Source organism: Somniosus microcephalus, chromosome 11 (assembly GCF_052327205.1).
Source record: "Somniosus microcephalus isolate GS21.2 chromosome 11, FLI_Smic_1.0, whole genome shotgun sequence".
Classification (NCBI taxonomy): domain Eukaryota; kingdom Metazoa; phylum Chordata; class Chondrichthyes; order Squaliformes; family Somniosidae; genus Somniosus; species Somniosus microcephalus.
This window is the reverse complement of record NC_140997.1, coordinates 95,188,909-95,209,488: the sequence shown is the minus strand read 5'-3', so window position 1 is coordinate 95,209,488 and position 20,580 is coordinate 95,188,909. Positions and strand designations below refer to the sequence as shown.

Sequence of the window (20,580 nt, the reverse complement as noted above, 5' to 3'; positions counted from 1 at the left end):
CTGTAACAGCTTTAAGATTATAATCCTTGCTGAGCCTGCGAAGTTTCTGAAGGAATTCGTCAAGTGATTCCCCGGGTTGTTGTTGAGTTGTGGCCAGTAGATGCCGAGCAAAAATTTCATTTGGGGGCTTGACATATAGCTGCTGTAGTATTTGGATAGCGGCGTCATAGTCTACACAGTCTTCGATATAATCAAACACATGAGGGGATACATAATTAGCAAGCATTCGTAACTTGTTAGGAACATTCTCACCACACTCCTCAAGGAAGTTGCTAAAGGTACGATACCAGTGTTTCCATAACTTAGCGGCCGTAAGTGAATTCGGGTCCAGGTCGAGACGGGCGGGTCCAAGTAGTTTCTCCATGATGGATCGATTACTTGTCTGAGTTCCCTTCTACGGTTCGAGTCGTAGCTGGCTGTTCCCGAATCACCCAAAGCGTGGAGTCGATATCAAGTTGATTAAATTGACGTAATAAAACTCACTACGCACTTGGTTTGAGCATAAAGCAAGGCTTTAATCAACTTGTTTCAGAACATGGAGGTCTAGTTGTACTTCACTAGTTCCTTGTCTTACAAAATGTCTCTGGAAAGCTGGGGCCGACGCCCGTATTTAAACTCCTTGGACGGCGCCACCAGCTGGCCGTCCAGCGTTATTTCACGAGTAGTTTCTTGATGAATGATGAGATTTATAACACCCACATCTTCCGCCTCCACACACACAGTACCTTTTTGGTCTCTAATAAGCCCTACTCTTTCGTTAGTTATCCTCTTGCTCTTTATATATAAATCATTATAGTTTGAGATGATAGGGAAATACAGAGTATACAAAAATCAGACATTAGGTCAGACAAAGCTTAAAATTTGTCTTTGAAGTTATTTTGCATTTTTCCTTTCTTTATAAAAAAAGTACTTTCAGGATCACACGCAATTCCCGGTTGACAGGATGGTAGGCAACTTGCTATCGGACATTTCCAGCCTCCCATTCCAAGCTGAGAATTAAGAGGTGTATGCAAGCGCTATGACTGACACACCCTCAGACCTTCTCTCTCGCGAAATACTGAGCCAGCGTGATAGGACAGTTGAGATTCACTGTATGGTAAATTGCCACATCCAACCTGGGCACCTTGGAGCTCTAGCTATCACAATTTCTAAAGCTTGTCTTGTTAATTTTATCATACTGGAAATATCTACTCAATATCTTTTGCAACAGTGGCTCTCTGGGCTTTGCTTTGTTTTATTTTCCACAAGCTCTATGTTCCCTCTTTGGGCAGTCCTGTATAATGAGGATTCAGTTCAACAATCTCTCAACCAGACTTGGCTTTTGCACAGTGCTAATCCTATTGCCTTATAGCAGATGGCGCTACTGCTATAAAAAACTGTAACTGTGCTGGAACAAACCTCAGTTTTCTGCAGTGTTGGGCCCTAAAGGTGAGTGAGCATTGGTGGATATAGACTTTCTGCAGTTGCATCACATAACAAAAATCCAATTAAATTATTAAAAACGCCAGTAACCAGTTTTAGTTAGCTGACTAGACTTCAATGGTCAAAATGTTGGTCACTATCTGAGCTCGCACATGATAAATGTGTGTTCAGAGGGCAATTCGTACCCACGGTATCAAACGTCAGCACAAGTCACCAGCTTCATGTGAGTAGGAGGGCAAAAAAAATTGGAAAAAGAAAGCTCCGCATTTATATAGCGCCTTTATGACCTCAGGACGTCCCAAAGCACTTTACAGCCAACTAAGCACTTCTTGAAGTGTAGTCACTGTTGTAATGTAGGCAATGTGACAACCAATTTGCACACAGCAAGCTCGCACAAACAGCAATGTGATAACAATCAGATAATCTTTTTTTCAGTGATGTTGGTTGAGAGATAAATATTGGCCAGGACACGTTTGTTTTTACACAAGTTGTTATGATCTGGAATGCACTGCCTGAAAGGGTGGTGGAAGCAGATTCAATAATAACTTTTAAAAGGGAATTGGATAAATACTTGAAGAGGAAAAATGTGCAGGGGTATTGAAGAAAGTGCAGGGAAGTAGGACTAATTGGATAGCTCTTTCAAAGAGTCAGCACAGGCACCATGGGCCAAATGGCCTCCTCCTGTACTGTATCATTCTATGATTCTATGAATTAACTCCAACAAAATTTAATGAGAGGTGAAATGTAACCTATAGAGAGCAAATTTATCTTTAAGAGGAACTTGCTCTTATTTAGTTTGCTGTTAAGCAGAGCAGTTTGTTTTTAAAAAATAAAGAAATCAAAGCCATTTCATTACCTGCTCTGAAGGTGCTTGGGTCAGCTGCACAGACACATTACTTGATAATGGGATTACATTCACGCCACTCAAGGTTGCAGAGGATGCTTCTAAATTCTCCATCATTTTTTCAGTCACGTATACTGCTGCACACGCAAGAAGCGCTTCCAAAAACTCCAAGAAAACCATCTGAATAAAAAAAAGTTTGCTGCTCACATCATCATAAAGTAAAACACTTTTATCATGTTTGTAAACACTTTGGCCAGAATTTTCTTCGGGGAGGAGGGTTGGGGGGCGGGGGGGTCCAAGGCGGGTTTCCCGTCGGCCCTGCCGACTTTACCGGCTGGACCTAATTTGAATGTGAGGCCTCGGTTTCCCGCCCGCAGCCAGCCAGCTTGAGAGGCTGGCTGGCTGCCAGTGGGTAGGCCTCAGTTGCGAGGGGTCGGTGCGGGGGAGGGATCGCGGTTGGTGGGGGGGGGGTTGGGAATCGGGAGGGGGTCAGCAATCAGCGGGGGGTGTCGGGCATTGGGGAGGGGACGGTTCGGGAATCTGGAGGGGGGAAAGAGAGGATCGGCGGGGAGGGGGTGTTGCAGGATCGGCAGGGGATTGGGGATCGGGGATCGGCAGGCGATGGGGGGTGATCGGGGATGTCAGGGATCGGCCAGAAAGCGGGGATCGCGGCAGGGGATCAGGGATCGCGGGGGGTGGATTGGCCAGGGATCGGGGGGGGGGGGGGGAGGGGGTGGGGGCGGAAGATCGACGGGGTCCGGAGGATCGGGCCCGGCCAATGGAGGATCGTGGCCGGCCCTATCATCATCGTTGGGGTTGGGGGGGTAGGCCCAGGCGGTGGGGGGGGAGGCTTGAGAATGCAATCGTAGGCCTCGTTGGGGGGGGGGGGGGTCTCCAATCGCAGGGGGTGGGTTAGGTAGGGACCCTGATCTAAGAGATAGGTATAAATCCACTTACCTCCTGGATACAGCAGTCCCCGCCTCTGTTTAACTGCCGGGTTTCACAAATTGTGTGAAACCCATCCCCAGGCAGTTTACTTCAAAATGGATGAAGAAAAAGAGGCTTCCAGCCTCATTACAACATTTAAATTGAGGAAACGCCCCCTGGGAGCGGGTTGGTTGCCTGCCCCTGTCCCGCCTCCAGTAAAACCAGAAGTGGGCGGGTTGGAGGCGGGATCAACTCAGGAATCCGATTCTTTTAACAATTTAACTGTCCCCACGCTCCAACCCCACCTTTTTTTTTAGGGGAAAATTTCGACCAGTGTTGCTAGAAGTAAGTTTCATAAGTGTGCTTTTGAATTTTTTACACTGATTTGAAAATAAAGAAAAGAAATTGCATGGCCCAAAGCACTTAACAACCAATCAAGTGCTGTTGTAATGTGGTTACTGTTATAAGGTAGTCAAACACAGCAGCCAACTTATGCACAGTAAAGCTTTACGTTATACTGTAGAACCCCTTCCAAGTGTTAGTTGGTAGCACTCTTGTCTCACAGTCAGAAAGTTATGGGTTAAAACCCCAAACTTTTTTAATTAAGGCCTATTGTACCTCTATGTTCATGTTATTGTAGGTTCCATCAGACACTGCAGGGTTATCCTCGGACAAGATTTCTACTATACGAGTTGCTGTTAAGTGCTTGCTCAATAAATTTAGATCCTGCAATTACAGAATAAAATGAAAAATGAGACAAATGCACTTTTTTACATAAATGTGTAAAAAGATTATATATAATTTAGTAAATTTGAATTATAAAATATCACCTTTTCTTTACCATGAAACTTCCCCTCCAAAAGGGACAGAATAAATGACCAGGGTACCTGCTCTTGATGGTTATCCAGCAAACCCTGATGCGAAATATATTGGGTTAGGCTAGGATTAGGTTTGTGTGTTGCGTTGCAAGCCAATATTCACTGTCTCAGCTCGCACATGAATAACAGCCGCTTGAACAAGATCCTAGAAGTCCAATTAGCACCCAAAAGGTGTCAACGCTTTCAGGAGAGATGGGAGAAAATTGCACCACCTAATTCCCAGGTTTCCATTATTTTGGAGGCAATTAATGCTGCATCCCATGGACCTCCAGTGTCAAATAATTATTTTCCAATACAACAGTTCCTTATTCTCACCTGTTGGTTTTGAAGGACTACACCTTAACCTAGATAAGGCTCCACTTATATGGCCACTACCTAAGTAATTCAGCATGGTTTTCATCCCCATCGCTCACCTAAATTCCCTTCTTCACTTCCTATTGCTGCAGTAGTGTATCCTGTGAGCAATTATCTTTCTCTAGAACACATGCAATTCCTTTGTCTTCCTCCTCTAAGCAAGGTGGAGGGCAATCCACTTTGGTCCAGCAGGAGCATCCACAAAAAGGGGTTATTAGGTTACCATCATACAGACAGTTAGATAGGATTCTTGCATCATGTATACAGCTGTCTGAGAAGGTAATATTAAGGACCCAAGGATATTTGTAATGAAATGAATCTTTTGTAGAGGTGGAATAACTAGTGAAAAATCATCTCATTATATCACTTACTTCCAGAAGATTCCCAAATGGTGCCTAACTCTTTTAAAAAGGTAAAGCTGCAATTTTATTAACAAAAATAATGAAGTGGCAAATTAAGTGATCTCGTGTTGCTCCATTCACTTCCATGGACGTACTTTAAAATATTTACCAATATTTTACTGTATTATAATAGTCGCATCTTGAGATCTTTTGACCATTTTCCACAGAAAGAATTTGGGGAAAAAAGTTACCTTCAAATGCTGGATTTTTAAAGCAAAGAATAGTCACATAAATTTTAAAAAGCATGGAGCCAATAGGTGGTTAAACTGCTGATGCACTGAGCTTTAATGTTGTTTCCCCATAGACTGTATATAATAAAAGAAAGAAAACCTTGCATTTCTATAGTGCTGTTCACGACCTCAGGATGTCCCAAAGCACTTCATAACCAATGAAGTACATCTGAAGTGTAGTCACTGTTGTAATGTATGGAACACAACAGCCAATTTGCACACAGCCAGCTCCCACAATGTGATAATGACCAGATAATCTGTTTTTAGTCATGTTGATTTTTAGGGATAAATATTGGCCAGGACACCAGGGATAACTCCCCTGCTCTTCTTCGAAATATTGCCATGGGATCTTTCACATCTACCTAAGAGAGCAGAGTGGGCCTCGGTATAATGTCTCATCCGAAAGACAGCACATCCGACTGTGCAGCACTCCCTCAGTACTGCCCTGGAGTTTCAGCCTAGATTTTTGTGTTCAAGTCTCTGAAGTGGGACTTGAACCCACAACCTCTGACTCAGAGGCGAGAGTGCTACCCACTGAGCCACGACTGACAATAAGCAAATTGTTAGCCTGTCACAGCAGTCAATAAACACCTCATGCCCATGTGTTGGGAAGTCTCTGGTCCCTTCTGGCTATGAACACAGGATGACAACAAATAGAGAAGGAGATACAGGCAGTCAGCCATCAACAGCTATGAACCCAGTCAGGTTTTTAAAAACAGAAAGTAGCGTGGGCAAGGTTTGGCCAGGCTCAGAAGGAAAATGCCGGAGGTTAGTTGGGAGTTATTTTGTTTAAGACAGCCCACTGATGTAGGAAGTGTGGTGTATTTATTATTTTGTATTATTACACAAAGACAATTGAACTAAATGACTCTTATCATAACTATTGCTCTGTATGTTCACTTGTGAAATACAACAGTGTATCATCCTACCAAGTGATTTCTCGGAGCACCTTTGAAAAGATTGAAAAAACAGGCATGCAATAGTCACAAATATCTGGTTCAGACCACAAGGGAGTACCATCATTACACCCCTGGTGTATGCTACCATAGAGTTAGATATTGGGGAGTATGGAGCACACCCCTAAACATAAAATGCTCAGACCACTTATGGCAGTGACTAGTACCACTGTACCTAAGATAATACGCAAGACAAGACCCTAAACTTGTAATAATATCATAACAATATCAGTCAGTGACTAGTGATATTCCTTAATATAATATTCTATCATGAGATATATCATTGTTGCACAGACAAGACTAAGAGTGTACCTTGAGCATCCATATGAAGTGCCTCATTGTCATGATGTTGGTGTTGGGTGGCCTACGGTTTTGTTCGCAGTAGACTCTGTACACCTCCCAGCATTTACTTACATAGCCAAGCGTGATTATAGTACTTTGATGTTCTTGAAACAAATTCCCTGCATCAAAAGGGAACCCATCAGGAATCAGAGGACAAAAGGAAAACAGCAAGGTTGGTTACATTTATCATTTAACCTCTTAATTTCTCCTTTTAAATGTTGCTCATTACTATGCCTCCCCCTTCCCATCTAACTGCTTTATTGGGATACCAAAACAATAACAATGTAATCAACTATTCATAAGACAGTAAAGTTTATATTTTATTTAAAAAATAGAAACTCTCTAAAACAAAGTCTATACTCTGTACTTCATTGACCATCACAATGCTGAAACATATGTTGCATACTTCACCACTTCTTCCTCACCAAAACAATTTTCAGGAACAGTTATGCATGTTTTCTCAAAGAAGTCGGCCAGTGAAGATAATGGGTTGATATATTCCAAGTTACAAATTAGTCTACGTCTGAGCAACAAATTATGCTGACAAGCAATCTGTCCTCTCAACATAATTGCGTATTGTGGGTATAAATACACAAGAGGTTTCACTATGCAAAAGTGCTGACGCACAATTTCATTATAAGATTTTTTTAATTCTACAAATTACTGAAATATGAAGTTGTATTTTCACTGGACGAATGCCATCAGAGTTGTGCATGGAACTACTTTCACATGCAACATCTATAATAAGTGTTTATAGAGCATACACGATATCAGCTGCAGGTTGTCTAGGCTGCAGTGATTTTGCTGATGTGCAGAGTAGAAATTGGCAAGTCAGAGAATAACTGCCTTCCTCTGAACAAGATGCCTCTGACCTTCACATTGAAGGCAACAAAATGTTGCCAGCTGTATAAAAGAATGGCGTGGTTCAGTATGTATGGAAGCAGGTATTACATTGCTATTTCATATTTTAGTGTTCAGAGCAGAGGAAGAACCATTGACAAACTGATGGTCAGGTATGATTTCTAACCCACTTGTGACACTGTCCATAATTCATAAATGACAAGGTCAGCACACCCATAAGATACAAATCATTCCTACAGGACATCACTGCTGACAATCCCACATTCTATGTTTTTGGATTAAGCAAGGTATAAGTACAGCAGGTCATTGTGTCCTATCAGTGGTTACTTTATTAATTTGCATATGCAAATTGTACATACCGTTAACATTGCAGGCGCAAGGAATAAGGTTGTTGGTCATCAACTTGGAAAAACAAGCAACAAGAACTGGACTCTGGCCTCTGAAATTAGAATTTCATCATTGTGACAAAGGGTATTGGTTCACTTTGAGAAAGTTACAGTAGACAAGGAGCAGTGTTATGTTTTTGGGTTTTTACGCTAGATATTTTCCTTGGATGCAGCTCATTGATATAAGCAGACCTTGCATCCCTTATGAACCACAGTTGCCTGTTCTGGCCCACTATCTAGAGTGCAAATGCAACAAGATCCAGGGGTTAAACAGAGAACCCTTGTCACTGCACTGTGTAAGGTGTTAGAACATACATTCTATCTGACCAAAGCTTGAGCTAAAACAAACTGATTTAGTATTAAACAGGCTACTGAACAGTATTCAGTACAAACAGTATATTTACAGTAGTTACATCCTTGAGTGGCCTACAGGGCGTAGTTGAAGTGAATAGCATAGATGCATTTAAGGGGAATCTAGACAAGTATATGAGGGAGAAAGGAATAGAGGGATATGCAACAGAGTTAGATGAGGAAGGATGGGAGGAGGCCTGCATGGACTGGTTAGGCTGAATGGCCTGTTTCTGTGCTGTATATTCTATGTAGTTCTATATAGTGTTCGCCTCAAGATATCAAAACAACAAAGCTGCTTCTCCTGCACAAACCCTCAACATAAAACTGACCACTGAAGCATGGTCACTGCTACTGAAGCTATACATCACCACAGAGCCCTCTGATTAGATCCCGATACCCTCAGACTGTCAGATTTCTTCTTAGAACACAACCAAAATATAGCTCCACATGTATGGAATACAATACTGGAAAGTGTGAGGTTATGCACTTTGGCAGGAAAAATCATAGAGCAAGTTATTATCTTAATGGCAAGAAACTGGAAAGTACTGTAGTACAAAGGGATCTGGGGGTCCTGGTGCACGAAACTCAAAAAGTTAGTATGCAGGTGCAGCAAGTGATTAAGAAGGCCAATGGAATGTTGGCTTTTACTGCTAGGGGGATGGAATATAAAAACAGGGAGGTATTGCTGCAGTTGTACAAGGTATTGGTGAGACCGCACCTGGAATACTGCATACAGTTTTGGTGTCCATACTTAAAAGACATACTTGCTCTCGAGTCAGTACAAAGAAGGTTCACTCGGTTAATCCCGGGGATGAGGGGGTGGTCATATGAGGAGAGGTTGAGTAGATTGGGACTCTACTCATTGGAGTTCAGAAGAATGAGAGGCGATCTTATTGAAACATATAAGATTGTGAAGGGGCTTGATCGGGTGGATGCGGTGAGGATGTTCCCAATGATGGGTGAAACTAGAACTAGGGGGCATAATCTTAAAATAAGGGGCTGCTCATTCAAAACTGAGATGAGGAGAAACTTCTTCACTCAGAGGGTGGTAGGTTTGTGGAATTTGCTGCCCCAGAAAGCTGTGGAAGCTACATCATTAAATAAATTTAAAACAGAAATAGATAGTTTCCTAGAAGTAAAGGGAATTAAGGGTTACGGGGAGCGGGCAGGAAATTGGACATGAGTCTAGGTTCGGAATGGTCATGGCCCTGTGGGTAGTGGAGTGGGCCCAGGGGCCGTGTAGCCTTGTTCTGCTCCTACTGTGTTCTAATTCTGTGTTAGATTTCAGGAGATGGTTTTATTCCTGTTCCTGGCTGGGGTGGAGATCGCCTTTACAGAAGGTAAGTACTGTAGAAAATATAGGGACAGAGTGATCTCCTGGAAGAATTTCGATCGCCTAGATGGGTCGAAGAGGAATTTCCCAGATTTTTTTCTCCCAAATTGGCCATTGGGTCTTTATCTGGTTTTTCGCCTCTCCCGGGAGATCACATGGGTTCGGGTGGATGCAGAGTGATAGAAGATTTGAGGTTAGGATCAGATCAGCCATGATCTTATTGAATGGTGGAGCAGGCTCGAGGGGCCGATTGGCCTACTCCTGCTCCTATTTCTTATGTTCTTATGTTCTTATTTCAGACCCCAGAACAACGGGAAATAAAAGCAGGTATTTCTCATAATTACATTCATTCACAAGATTTAAAACGATGTTGGCTCACACAAGTACAGCTGCCAAACAAACACGCACTGGAAACAGGCCCACAGGATGCTTGCAACTGAATGGAATAACTTGACTCCTTTCTGGGCGTCATGCTCACCACTTCCAGTGAGCTCTGTAGCGTCAAGCTTTCCCTAATGTATTTTGAGGAAGGCAAATAGCCACTGGTAGCAATTCTAAGTAAAATAAGTCTTCCTGTCATTCCACCACCTCCCACCACCCTTCCCCTCCCCCGCCCCCCAAAATACAAACACAATCAAGCACAACACTCGATATCAACCCAACATCACTCAACCCTGACCAGTTACAATCTATACATTGCATCACCATGGTCGAACTATAATATTCCATGGACTGCCTGATCAGTTATGGTAATACTTATTCCTATGACCCTCACACCCAAGCATAGTCAAATATTTCCTAGTACATTTTCAAAGGAGTTAACATACAAAGAATTAGCTTATTTTTGTTGGGAGTCCACTCAACATATCTATTCTCCTACTCAATTCAAGAGGCACTTAAACAACTGAAACAAAAATGTTTCATTAACCCATTGTGACCTCAGCATGCTTAAAGGCTCTACCTAAAGGAAGGGTGCTGGTTAGCAGGAGATATTAAAGTTTAGTTAGAAATGGGGGAATAGTTACATTGAATTAAAATTCAAAGACCAACAGTTTTAACAGCCAACATTGTTACAGAATTGTCACAACCATACAATGTATACATTGACACTTAAAAATATTAAAATTTTTATAGGATGTCATGAGATCCACAATCAGTGAGATTCAAAACCAAAAAGGTGTAATAAACACTAAATACAGTTAATACATTAATAATCAAGTTAAATGGACGGAAGGAAAATGACTGAGTAATTTTCAGCAATTTTCCTGAATGGGGCAGCAACTAAACATTGGTCTCTTACTCGTGCTCCTTGTGGTAAATGTGGAATGCCAGGATAATGACATAGCTCAGGAACTTCCCCAGCAGCAACGTATCAAACGGAGAGTGAGTATCCTCCACTGTCGTAAATTTTTCTGCAACCATCAGAAAATTAGTGGCTTAACATCCGGCTTTTCTTGAGGATAAATGCTTAACACTTTCAAATTACTTTGAATTTATAACACCACATAGTTCATGAATTCGGACCGTAGGAATACAGCAACCTTGATTCTCAATGAATAAAATAAAGGGTTAGAATGGGATGTATCCTTTGTAAATTAGCAGGATTTGAATTCCAGTCCTGACATTTTACACACACTAATAGATGTTTACATTTGATCAATGCCTTTATCTTAAATGGTGCTGTTGGGTGAGACTGGGAGACACAATGACATAGGGCACCTTCCTCTTGGCCCTTTCACCTTTGGGACCTGGATTCCATCCCATAGGATGAGAGTTTGGTCTTTCTCTCTCTCTCTTTCCAAGCCTCAAGAGATCCTGTTGGTCACAGATCCATCGCTCAAAACTGCCCACAATTTGTCACTAAAACAGTAATCTCATTCAAAGAGGCCAAGAGGAAACTCCACATTGGTGCAGAAGTCTTCTAAAGTTGGGATTTTAAGTATACCATTGTTGCGCAGTACAGGGAGATTTACTGTGCACTTATGCCTTGCTGTGCCTGAACTGGGCGCGCTTGATACCGACACTAAGGCCAAGATTTTCCGGGCGGTCAGCAGGCGCGATCGGTGGCGGGTCGGGTAGGAAAGTGTTTTTTTCCCCAGCGGGTCGGGACCCCGCTATGGATCCACCGCCATGCGCCTTTCCCGCTGTCAGGTTTGTCAACGCTGAGCAGATCCGACACGCAGCGGCGGAGGACCCAATTCAGGTAATTATGATCTTGTTTAGAGATATTTAAGAATACATTTGAGCTCACCTTTTGATTTTACGTGCTCATCCATGGGGTCCACGCTGGTCATGGACCATGTCTGTTAAGCTGAGGCGGGAATTCAGTGGCCATTGAATCAGCTGTTGAGTTAACAGCTTCAAATGTACAGTAAAAACTCTGACCGTACAGAGTTATCTTCCCTCAGCCACAAGCTCTTCCTCATTGCATTTCCACAACAGATTCGCCATGCTGCAAGTCTTTATACAAGTCTCCATCCAGTCTGACCTCATTATCTCTCTCACCACTGACAGATCACTTCTGTCATCTCTACTTCACCTGCCATCTATTCCATCAGCATGGGTGCACTTTATACTCTCTCATCTTGGTCCTCAGAATCTGACCACGATCAGCCCCAACAGCAGCAGCACCAGGCACACAAGCAGCACCAACAACCACACCAACCTTCTCCACAATCACCTGATGCTGCACAAGACAGAGGGCATCAGCACCCGACCACATTGCTGCCCGGGAGGCCAGAGATGGCCTCACCATGGCCACATTTACTTCACTTGACGCTGTACACCCTGGCTGCCACATGATGAGCCAGGTTGGCACCACCAACATAAAGCATCCCTACAATGCCCAAGCTATTCCTTTCACACCCATAACCATTGCGGGGGGTACCGTTATGTCTCACCATTCACTGCAACTCATTAAGCCACTTTCAAAGGTGCACGCAAATCTGTCCAAGAATGCAGTGTTGAAAATAAAGGTTTCAATGTTTGACACCACATTAACAGAAACTTTACATGAACATTGTATAAAACACCCAAGTGCCTATCCTTGTGTGTTGTTAGTTGGTATGATTGCACTAGGATGAGGGTGAGGGTGAGTGTGAGGGGTGGCTAGTGAGATGGGGATGTGATAATATAGATAGAGAGGGATGGATGGAGGTGCAAGGTAAGTTGGTGTGAGAAGGATGTGCAGGAGTAGGGTAGGGAAGGCAGAGAGATGGGGATGTGATGAGAGGCACAGGTTGAGTATGGTTTTGTACTAACATTTCGTGATCTACTGAGATCATTGAAAGGTTTGCGGCACTAAACCCAGATCCTCCTGACCACATCCCTGCTTGTGCTCGCCTGTGCGATGTGCAACCAGGCTGTGTTGATCTCCTGGGGAGGTTTCTTCCGCCCATGGGAAGGGAAGAGGACCTCCCTGCGTGCTGTGACTCCCTCCATAAGCATATGGAGGGAGTCATGGGAGAGCCTGGGTGCAGCCCTGTGCCTTTGTTCAGTCATTGTCAGTGTCTGCAGCACCTCAATGCTGTAGAACACTGACAGCACAAATGTCAAATTAAAGTTGGCCATGGTCCCTTTAAGGAAACCATCAAATGACACGTCATCAAATGACATCACCAGACCCACTCCCTCTAATTGGCCGGGAAATGCACTGGGCGGGCTCAACAAGCCTCATCAAGGGAAAATCATTTTACAGAGCGGGATGGAGCCAGCAGCAGGGTCGGGACCCGCCACCGACATTGCCTGCCATGGACCTGCCGAGGTTAGTAAAATCCCAGCTTAAGTACTAAAAGAGTGTCCCATTTACCAGCACTGACATTTCTCACCTCAGTGAGCAGGAAATTCAGCAACTTGTTTTGTATTATAAAATAAATACTAGTGGATCTTCAGTGGTGTTGTTCAAGGTAAGTTGGATGATATGTTGTTTGACAAGGACAGCAGCACTGCATTGCATAACACAAAATGGCCCAGAACTTCGGGTCTCCACGGGTGAGTATGCACGGGGTACACACCCGTAGGCCCAATGGAAGTGCTGGTTTCCTGCATGCACTGCGCGTGCGCGGGAAACCGGCACTTCCGTTCCCCTGAAAGAAGGGGTTCAGAGTTCGAACGCATGCGCGGGAGAGGCTGCGCGTGCGCATCGAACTTACATTTTTTTTTTTTTTTTTACAGGTTTTCCCGGGAGGGTAAGTCTCCAGAAGTTACACATTTAAAAAGCAGGCGTAAGGCCTGCTTTTTACAAGGTAAGTGGTGAATTAATTAAAATTAAAACATTTTTTCCACAGGTTTATTATTTTTAAATACTTTAAAGGTAAGTTTATTTTTAGCCCCGTTAGAAAATAAAATTATTTTTTCAAAAATTTTAATTATTGTTTAAAATAGTTATTTCATGTAATTTATAGTTTATTTAAAAAATGTGATTTAAACAAAAAATTATTTGAAGATTTAGTGATGTTTTGGGGCCCGTAGTATTTCTAAGGTTTGACAGCTCTTCCTGTCAAACTTATGAATAGGCATTTCCCTGCTCCGATTGGCTCCCCAAGGCCCACATGATCCCAGGGGACGCATCGAACTAATTGCACCCCTGGGGTACGCAAGCACTGTGCGCCGGCAGTTGGAGCAGGCCCAGGATCGGAATTCCACGGGGGCCCACAGCTCAACGGCCGGCGCGCAAGGTAAGTGCAGGTCGGGGGCTTACGCGGCCGGCGCGCAAGGTAAGTGCAGGTCGGGGGCTTACACCTGCGGGAAGCCCCCCGACCCGAATTCCTGGCCAATATATTATTCTGCTGCTAAGGTAGTACAGTGTGTTATCTAGTCTGAAGGCAAATTGTATGTTGGCCTTCATAGCGAGAGGATTCGAGTACAGGAGCAAGGATGTCTTGCTGCAGTTGTACAGGGCCTTGGTGAGACCACACCTTGAGTATTGTGTGCAGTTTTGGTTGCCTTATCTGAGGAAGGATGTTCTTGCCATGGAGGGAGTGCAGCGAAGATTCACCAGACTGATACCTGGGATGGCAGGAATGACATATGAAGAGAGATTGAGTTGATTAGGCTTATATTCGCTCGAGTTTAGAAGAATGAGAGGGGATCTCATTGAAACTTATAAAATTCTAACAGGACTAGACAGACTAGATGCAGGAAGGATGTTCCCGATGGCGGGGGAGTCCAGAACCAGGGGTCACATCTAAGGATAAGGGGTAAGCCATTTAGGACTGAGATGACCCAGAGAGTGGTGAACCTGTGGAATTCTCTACCACAGAAGGCAATTGAGGCCAATTCAAGATGGAGTTAAATATATTTCTTAAGGCTAAAGGGATCAAGGGATATGGGGAGAAAGCAGGGACAGGGTACTGAATTGGGATGATCAGCCATGATCTCATTAAATGGCGGAGCAGGCTCGAGGGGCCGAATGGCCTACTCCTGCTCCTATCTTCTATGTCTATGTCTGTTTATGGCAACAATGTCTAAGTGCTGTAAATAGGCATGTTCTGAGATGAACTAGAGGGTAATTCCTGTTAGTCACATCCTGAGATCAACTATTTCTCTGTAGATTGGCAGCTGCTTTTAAATTCTTGGCTCCTCGCTATATTCAGAGAAAACAACAGAAAATGACTGCATTTGCAATACATTTTTTAAAGATTGGTTTGCATTTGTAACATGTGTCAATTTGAAGAGAGACATCTGAAGAGTTCAATATCTCACCTGAAGGATGGAACTTCTGACAATGCAGCACTCCCTCAGTTCTATACTGCAGTGTTAGCCTAGATTATATGCTCAAGTCCCACTCCAGACACTTGAGCACTAAAATCTAGGCTGACACTCCAGTGCAGTACTGAGGGAGTGTTACACTGTCGGAAGTGCCGTCTTTCGGAAGAGACATTAAACCGAGGCCCCGTCTGCTCTCTCAGGTGGACGTAAAAGATCCCACGGCACTATTTCGAAGAACAGCAAGGGAGTTATCCACGGTGTCCTGGCCAATATTTATACCTCACTCAACGTCACTAAAACAGATTATCTGGTCATTATCACATTGCTGTTTGTGGGAGCTTGCTGTGTGCAAATTGGCTGCCAGGTTTTCCTACATTACAACAGTGACTACACTTCAAAAAGTACTTCATTGGCTGTAAAGAACTTTGGGACGTCCGGTGGTCGTGAAAGGAGCTATATAAATGCAAGTCTTTCTATTTTTCTTTCAAGTCCTGACTTTAGGACTTCTGAGTCAGGAATGAGTGCTAAAAAAAATGAAGGGACTGCTGTCTCACACTGTCATTTGGTAGCAGGGAAAGAAAAATAGTGATTGACTAGATGCATGGAATGGCACTTTTTCAGTAGCGCCCACAATAGGCATGAAGTCGGCAGAGCGGCTGTTGGTGCCATTATGAGTCCCAGGCCTCATTAACATGTCCCTGACGAGCTGCAGGCACCACGTGGGCAGCGCTCCCCCCCTCCCCCATCGGCCAACCCCCAGCAACTCGCCAGGACAGGAAATTGGCCAGTTTCCAGGTTAGGCCGGTCAGTAAGTGGGACCGGGGGTGGGGAGGAGACCTCAAATGGGGCCAGAGTGTTTTTAGGGTCCATGTTAATCACTGTATTTTTTCTTTCACTGCTAGCAAATGACAACAACAACAACTTATATTTAATAGCACCTTTAATGTAGTAAAATGTTGGAAGATGCTTCACAGGAGCTTTATCAAACAAAACTTGACACCGAGCCACATAAGGAGATGTTAGGGCAGATATCCAAAAGTTGGTCAAAGAGGTAGATTTTTAAGGTGTGTCTTAAAGGAGGAAAGAGAGGTAGAGAGCAATGTTCCCGTTAAGCTGTGCAGGCTGTTCAATGTCTTCACAATGGAGAAACCGCACAAGCGGAAATCTGAATGGGCCGCGGAGCCCGTTAAAGGGGCCGCACACCCAAAAAAAAATTAGAGGGAACATTGGTAGAGAGGTGGAGAGGTTTAGGGAGGGAATTCCAGAGCTAAGGGTCTTGGCAGCTGAAGGCACGGCCACCAGTGGTGGAGAGATTAAAATCAGGGATGCTCAAGAAGCCAGAATTGGATGAGCACAGCTATCTCGGGGGTTGTAGGGCTGGAGGAGATTACAGAGAGGGGCGAGGCCATGGAGGGATTTGAAAACAAGGATGAAAATGTTAAAATCGGAAGCCAATGTAGGTCAGTGTGCACGGGGTGAATGGGACATGGTGCAAGTTAGGACACAGGCAGCAGAGTTTTGGATGACCTCAAGTTTACGGAGGGTAGAAAATGGAAGGGCGGCTAGGAATGTTTTGGAATAGTCAAGTCTCGAGGTAACAAAGGCATGGATGAGGGTTTCAGCAGCAGATGAGCTGAGGCAAGGGCGGAGTCGGGCGATGTTACGAAATAGGCAGTCTTAGTGATGGCGCAGGTATATGGTCGGAAGCTCATCCCAGGGTTAAATATGACACCAAGGTTGCAAACAGCCTGGTTCAGCCTCAGTCAGTTGCCAGGGAGAGGGGTAGAGTTGGTGACTAGGGAACGGAGTTTGTGGTGGGGCCGGGGACCGAAGACAATGGCCGCGATTTTGCCTACTTCTGCGGGCGACGTCAGTGGTGGGACCCGACCCCGCTGCTATCTCCATTCCAGCCTCCGACATGACTTTCCCCTGACTGGGCTTGTTAAGCCCGCCCAGCGAGTTTCCCAGCCAATTGAAGGAAGCTGGTCTGATGACATCATTTATGACGTGTCATCAGCCAGTTTCCTTAAAGGGACCATGCACAAATTTACTTTGACATTTGTGCTGTCAGTGTTCTACAGCATTGAGGTGCTGCAAACACTGACATGCACTGCAGAGGTGCACCCAGGCTCTCTGCTGACTCCCTCCATATGTTTACGGAGGGATTCACAGCACGCAGTGAAGTCCTCTTCCCTTCCAATGGGCGGAAGAAACCTCCCCAGGAGACCAACGCAGCCTGGTTGCACATTGCACAGGAGGGCACAAGCAGGGATGTGGTCAGGAGGACTTGGGTGCAGTGGTGCAAACCTTTCAATGATCTCAGGAGATCACAAAACATTAGTACAAAGCCACACTCAACCTCATCCTGCGGTGCCTTTCATCACAACCCCATCACTCTGCCTTCCCTACCCTATTCCTGCACATCCTTACTCACACCAACTTACCTTGCACCTCCACCCATCCCTCTCTATCTACATTATCACTTCCCCATCTCACTAGCCACCCTTCACACTCACCCTCATCCTAGTGCAATCATACCAACTAACACACAAGGGTAGGCACTTGTGTGTTTTAGCCAATGTTCATGTGAAGTTTCTGTTAATGTGCTGTCAAACATTGAATCTTTATTTTCAACACTTTGCATTCTTGGACACATTTGGAAGTGGCTTAGTGAGTTGCAGTGAATGTTGAGACATAACAGTACCCCCTGCAATGCTGATGAGTGTGAAAGGAATGGCTTGGGCATTGTAGGGATGCTTTATGTTGTTGGTGTGGGGTGGTGCCAACCTGGCGCATCATGTGGCAGCCAGGGTGTACAGCATCAAGTGAAGTAATTGTAGCTGTGGTGAGGCCATCTCTGGCATCCCAGGCAGCTATGTGGTCGGGTGCTGATGTCCTCTGTCCTGTGCAGCATCAGGTGATTGTGGAGAAGGTTGGTGTGGTTGTTGGTGCTGCTGGTGTGCCTGGTAATGCTGGTGTTGGGACTGATCGTTGTCAGATTCTGAGAACCAAGGTGAGAAAGTATAAAGTGCGCCCATGCTGATGGAATAGATGGCTGGTAAAGTAGAGATGACAGAAAAGATCTGTCAATGGTGAAAGAGGTAATGAGGTCAGACTGCATGGAGACTTGTGTAAAGACTTGCAGCATCCTGAATCTGTAGTGGAAATACAGTTTAGAGATGCCAGTGCTTAAGGGAAGATATCTGAATCAGCTGGGAGCTCTGAGTTGACATTTGAAGCGGTCAACTCATCAGCTGATTCAATGGCCACTGACCTCCCGCCTCAGCTTCACTGATGAGGCCTACGGGAAACCTGTGGGAGACCAGTGAAAGTTAAAAAGCTGGGGGACAAAAGCATTGTTAAGTGGCTGTAAACAAGCCACTAATGATTTGAATTGGGTCCCCCGCCGCTGCCTGTCGGGTCTGCTCAGCGCTGGCAGACAAAACATCAGGAAATGCAGGTGTGTGCGTTTTGACAGCGGGTTCCCGACCCGCTGTCAATCATTTTAAATTTCGCAGTTGACCCGCCACCAATTGGGTCCGCTGAGCGCCGGCAAAATCGCAGCCAATGGCTTTGGTCTTCCCAAAATTTAGTTGGAAGAAATTTGCTAGACAGCAGTTCCTTCATTTTTTTAGCGCTCGTTCCTCACTCAGAAGTCCTGAAGTCAGAAGGACTTGAGCATATAATTTAGGCTAACACGCCAGTATAGAACTGAGGGAGTGCTGCATCATCAGGCGTTCCATCCTTCAGCTGAGATATTGAACTGAGGCCCCGTCTGCCTGTGGTTTAGCTGCCGCTATTTTGAAGAAAAGTAGGGCGTTCTTCAGTTGTCCTGGCCAACATTCCTCCCTCAACCAATGCCATCAAACAGATTAACTGGTCATTCATCTCATTGCTATTTGTGAGATCTTGCATTGTATAAAATGGCTACTACATTTGTCCACATAACAGTCTGCACTTCAATGAGATTTATTATATGTGAAAGGTGTTACACAAATGCAACTGTTTCTTGTAAATTTAAAGCAGTAACTACATCAGCAGCTCAGTATCACAAAAGAAAACTATCACACAAGATTGAAAAGGTCGCCCATCCTAACTCATCCATCCAGAAATAACCCAGAGATCCCTCATCGCAGCAGCCAACTATTTCTTAAATTCTCCGGAGTTTTTGCCTCTACTACCTTAATTTTTTGCATCAGTTCTAAATTTCCCTTTTGCTATTTTGAGCTGTGCCCCCCGTCCTACTGCCACAGTTAAATTGGAAGTACTTTTCCTTTTCTATCCTGTTCACTATCTTATATGAGGAAGCTGACCATGGTGCAGGAGGCCATTCAAGTGGGGGGAGTGAAAGGGAATGTAGTTGTGGTAGGGGACAGTATAGTCAGGGGGATAGGTACTGTTCTCTGCAGCCGCGACCAAGACTTCCAAAGGTGGTGTTGCCTGCCCAGTGCCAGGGTTAAAGACATCTCCTCGCAGCTGGAGAAGAAGGATCCAGTTGTCATGGTCCACGTAGGAACCAACGACATAGGTAGAACTAGGAACGAGGTGCTGCTGAGGGAGTTTGAGGAGCTAGGATCCCAATTAAAAAGCAGAACCTCAAAGGTAATAATCTCTGGATTGTTAACTGAGCCATGCACAAATTGGCATAGGGACAAACAGATTAGAGTTTTAAATGCGTGGCTGAAAGTGTGGTGTGGGAGGTAGGGGCTTCAGTTCATGGGGCACTGGCACCAGTACTGGGGAAAGAAGGAGCTGTTCCGTTGGGACGGGCTCCACTTAAACCGGGCTGGAACCAGTGTCCTGGTGAACCGAATAACTAGGGCAGTGGACAGGGCTTTAAACTAATGGAGGGGGGGGTGGGAGGATTCAGGAAAGAGTAAATTCAAAAGCAGCGAGAGAAATGTCAAGGCTCTAGAGCAGAGTAGAGTTTTGAGTAAAAATAAGCAGAGTGGGTCATGAAGGGACAGAGAGAGTAACAAAGATAATAAGGCATCAGTGACTAAGGTGACATCGGGGAAAAACAGAAATAAGTCAAAGCTAAAGGCACTACATCTAAATGTGCGAAGCATTTGCAACAAAATAGATTAATTAATAGCGCAGACAGAAATTAACAGGTTGGATCTAATAGCCATAACGAAGACATGGTTGCAAAGTGGCCAAGGTTGGGAACTAAATATTCCAGGATACTTAACTTTTAGAAGAGATAGGCAAAATGGAAAAGGAGGAGGGATAGACCTGATAATAAAGGAATGGATAAAGACAGTAGAGAGAAAGGAGGAAAAATTCAGTTGGTTTGCGCCTCCCATTAGCGCCTTAAGAGGGCACGAATGGGGCACAAAGCAACTAGCGCCCGGGCGAGGCGATATCTATGCCTCTCGCGGAATTGACCGGACATTTTGCGGCGGCGCTAAACAATACTGCCCGATCTCCTGCGCATGCAGATCTTGACGTCATTCGAGCGTGCAACGCCCTTGGGGCGCCCGGAATGGAAATTGAGTGGCGCCCCCCTCCTTTCCGCCTGGTGCTACCAACGACAGGTAGACCGGAACGCTACCCAGTCGCTGTGGGGCTGGAGGGGCGCTATTT

At 44.7% G+C, this 20,580-nt stretch overlaps 1 protein-coding gene across 4 annotated transcripts in view; it reads right to left on the bottom strand.

Moving 5' to 3' along the window:
• rsph10b (radial spoke head 10 homolog B) overlaps positions 1-20,580 on the bottom strand; it is an 80,673-nt gene that overhangs the window by 23,633 nt on the left and 36,460 nt on the right. For all 4 annotated transcript variants that reach the window (XM_086001109.1, XM_086001112.1, XM_086001111.1 and 1 more), the window contains 5 exons: positions 10,586-10,697; positions 7,575-7,654; positions 6,325-6,473; positions 3,812-3,919; positions 2,279-2,446 (listed from right to left, as the gene is read on the bottom strand). In XM_086001109.1, the coding sequence (XP_085857235.1) occupies positions 2,279-2,446; positions 3,812-3,919; positions 6,325-6,473; positions 7,575-7,654; positions 10,586-10,697 (617 nt within the window). The remainder of the gene's footprint in view (positions 1-2,278; positions 2,447-3,811; positions 3,920-6,324; positions 6,474-7,574; positions 7,655-10,585; positions 10,698-20,580) is intronic.